Source organism: Octopus bimaculoides, chromosome 4, assembly GCF_001194135.2.
Source record: "Octopus bimaculoides isolate UCB-OBI-ISO-001 chromosome 4, ASM119413v2, whole genome shotgun sequence".
Taxonomy (NCBI): Eukaryota; Metazoa; Mollusca; class Cephalopoda; order Octopoda; family Octopodidae; genus Octopus; species Octopus bimaculoides.
In genome coordinates, this window is record NC_068984.1 from 15,074,079 (window position 1) to 15,077,278 (window position 3,200).

General features: G+C 38.9%; 1 protein-coding gene across 7 annotated transcripts in view; it reads right to left on the bottom strand.

Annotated features, from left to right (window-relative positions):
• The window catches only part of LOC106877240 (uncharacterized), a 160,733-nt gene that overhangs the window by 30,592 nt on the left and 126,941 nt on the right, over positions 1-3,200 (bottom strand). For 5 of the 7 annotated variants that reach the window (XM_014926112.2, XM_014926104.2, XM_014926126.2 and 2 more), the window contains exon 6: positions 349-594. In XM_014926112.2, coding sequence (XP_014781598.1) covers positions 349-594 — 246 coding nt within the window. The remainder of the gene's footprint in view (positions 1-348; positions 595-3,200) is intronic. The other 2 variants (XM_014926133.2, XM_014926142.2) reach the window with 1 other exon arrangement.

A 3,200-nucleotide genomic window follows, 5' to 3' on the forward strand; every position in this document is an offset into this window, starting at 1 on the left:
GACAATAAGTAAAAGTCCTCTATCAAATTGTTAATTTCACTGCATGCCAAGAAAAACAGTGCCAAGCCGGCCAAATATAATCAACAAAGATTAAAAATGATTGAACAGTAAATACTATGTATAAATAGAGAACCAATAACCGGTTGTTGGGGTTGAGGAAAAGCAGCAGTAGGAAGGAAAAATTAAGCAAAGAAATTTCTTTCTTTTTTTTTTTTTCTGCCAAAGACCATCTCTTTTTATTACATTTTACTTGAAATAACATTCTGAAATGAAATAAGCACGGTCCCCAAACAGAACAGTCAACATTTGAGCGCAATTACACACAGACATACCACATGCAGAACTCACCATTCATAAGAGTTTGCGTGCCAACATTATTTGCATTCCTTGGATGGTTCATACCTGGAAACCTGTGCCTTACTCTGGGCGTTGAGTACTCGTGCACGTCTAGCACCGATGTAGATTCTTGCCAACGTGCTCGTTGCATCAGATAGCATTTGTATAAAAATCCACAACCCGCAAGGATGAATGCTGTGATTAAACCAATCACGATAAGTATTGTTTTTATTGGTTTCGAAGGTTTTGGTGGACCAGCTAAGGAAAAGAAAGAAAAAAAATAAAGATCAAATATCAAAGAGATATCTCAACTCATATCATCATTATCATCATCATCATCATCAATGTTTTTCATCCCCTTTTCCATGCTTCATGGCTTAGACAGAATTTGCTGAGGCAGATTTTCTACAGCCAGATGCTCTTCCTGTTGCCAACCCCTCATCTATTTCCAGTCAAGGTAGTATATATACTTAGCCAGACATGTTTTCACAGAAGATTTGAAATTAACACCTCTTATATGACAGTGATGCTCATTTACAACCATTGCATGATATCAAGAAACAGAAACATCTGCATATACACACACACACACATTTCACAGGCTTCTTTCAGTTTTATTATCATCATTTAACGTCCGTGTTCCATGCTAGCATGGGTGGGACGGTAACCACAAGAGCTGGCCAGGCCAAAGCCTACACCAGACTTCTGTAACTGTTTGGTAGGATTTTTACAGCTGGATGCCCTTCCTAACACCAACCACCCAGCAGAGTGGACTTAGTGCTTTTTACGTGGCACAAGTACAGGTGAAGTCAGTTTTGGTAAGGTTTTTACAGCTGGATGCCCTTCCGAACACCAACCACTTTACAGTGTGAACTGGATGCTTTTAAGTGGCACCTGCACTGACAGGGTTATCGAGGCATTGGAGGAGGTGATGATGAAAAGGTTATAGTGAGACAGATACAGGTGTCTTGCTGCAGAGGAAGTACAATGTTACTCACCCAGAGAGAGAAAGGTCAAAGATGAAGACAGAAACAAGTGTAGTGCCACGAAGAAAATACATGGTTGCCCAACCTGAGGGGAGTGCAGGAGAAAGAGAGAGAAAGAGTGGGAGACTGCAGGATGGAGATGGTGACAAAATGCCAGGTATACTCAAAAGGAACTGGGATAGAGTATAAATGAGATGATTGAGTAATGGAAGAGAGAGATAGTTGACCAAATCCACTCACAAGGATTTGGTCAGCCCAAGGCTCTAGTAGAAGACACTTGCGCCCAAGATATAGTCAGACTGAAACAATGTGGCTGGAAGTGAACTTCTTATCCACACAGCCATGCTCCAGAATAAACGAAAGATTAATGGTAACCTTTTTATGGTCACAGTTTGCTAAAATGGAACATACAAATAAGATGTGGTCCCTGAACCTATCTAAGAGGACAGTAGTCCTGAATAACATTTGACTCTGTAGTGACTTAGGCAACCCAGGCCAGCATGGAAAAGTGAACACAACAAAATGATGATGATGATGATGATGTGAAAGTAAAATTTACAGTTAAAAATAATTAGAAATATAAACTCTGCTGAAGTCAACTTTGCTTTTCAGCCTTTTGGAATGGATGAAATAAGTACCAGATGAGCAAAGAAGTCAATAGAATCAACTAGCCCCCCACACCACCCCAACATTTTAGGCTTGTGTCCACAGCAGAAAGGATTATAATCACTATTATTTTGAGCTGGCAGAATTGTTAGTATACTGGGCAAAACACTGAGTGGCATTTCCTCCATCTTTATATTCTGAGGTCGACTTTGCCTTTTATCCTTTCGGAGTCAATAAATTAAGTACTGTTGAGCATTGGAGTCAATGTAATCGATTACCCTCAAAATTGCTGGCCAAAATTTGAACCCATTATTATTACTATTATTATTATTATTAATATTATCATTATTATTATCGATGTCACACAGTATACAATATTGTGAGGTTGTTGACTGAAGACATTGTGTTTCCTGGGGGTTTGTACTGTTTGTCAGGTCACAACAAAGACCTCAGACAGACAGTACTTTACGCAATATGCGTGCAGTTCCAAGTAATGCCGACTTTTGCAATACACCTAGATTGTAGGGTATTTCTAAGGTTTTTGGATGTTCTTTTCAGATTGGGTGGTATTGAACCCAATGCTCCAATGACAATAGGGATAACCTTTGTGTTCGACTCTCGTAGCTACCACATCGTAATGATCGCAATTCTCAGGTCTCCATTTCTCGTTCTTTCATAATGATATGTTGATCTCCTAGCACTGTCACGTCAATTATTTGGCATTCTTGTTTGTCCCTCCTAAAAGTTACTATAGCTGGTCTCTAATACCTTGTCTGTCTGGAAGTCAAAGTCCCAGAGGATTTTTACTTTCCCCTTTTCTGGTGTATTATCATTATTATTATTATTATTATTATTATTATTATTATTATTATTATTGCTACAGTGCACAGATCCTGGGAGATTGATACAGAGTGTTTGCAGGTCTGAAATTAATTAAAGTCAGATTGTTGGCAGTTCTACAGCAACTTTGGACGTGTTACTAGTTTATTAAACCAGTAACTTTTTCAGTGAGAGCATAGTCATATGAGTATATGTGATTAAAAGACTGAGAGAAATATAAAGAATTTTGGCTGAATAAATGACAACTTAAAAGAATGACTGAGCTTGAAGTGAGTGGTGGGGGTGGGGAATCAAAGTGAGACTGGTGGTAGCACTTGATTGACTCACTAAGTAGTAGTTTTCAAAACAAGAAAATAACAGCTTAAAGGAGGAGGAGGAGGCAGAAGAGGGAAGAGAGAGAGAGAGAGAGAGAGAGAGAGAGAGAGAGAGAGA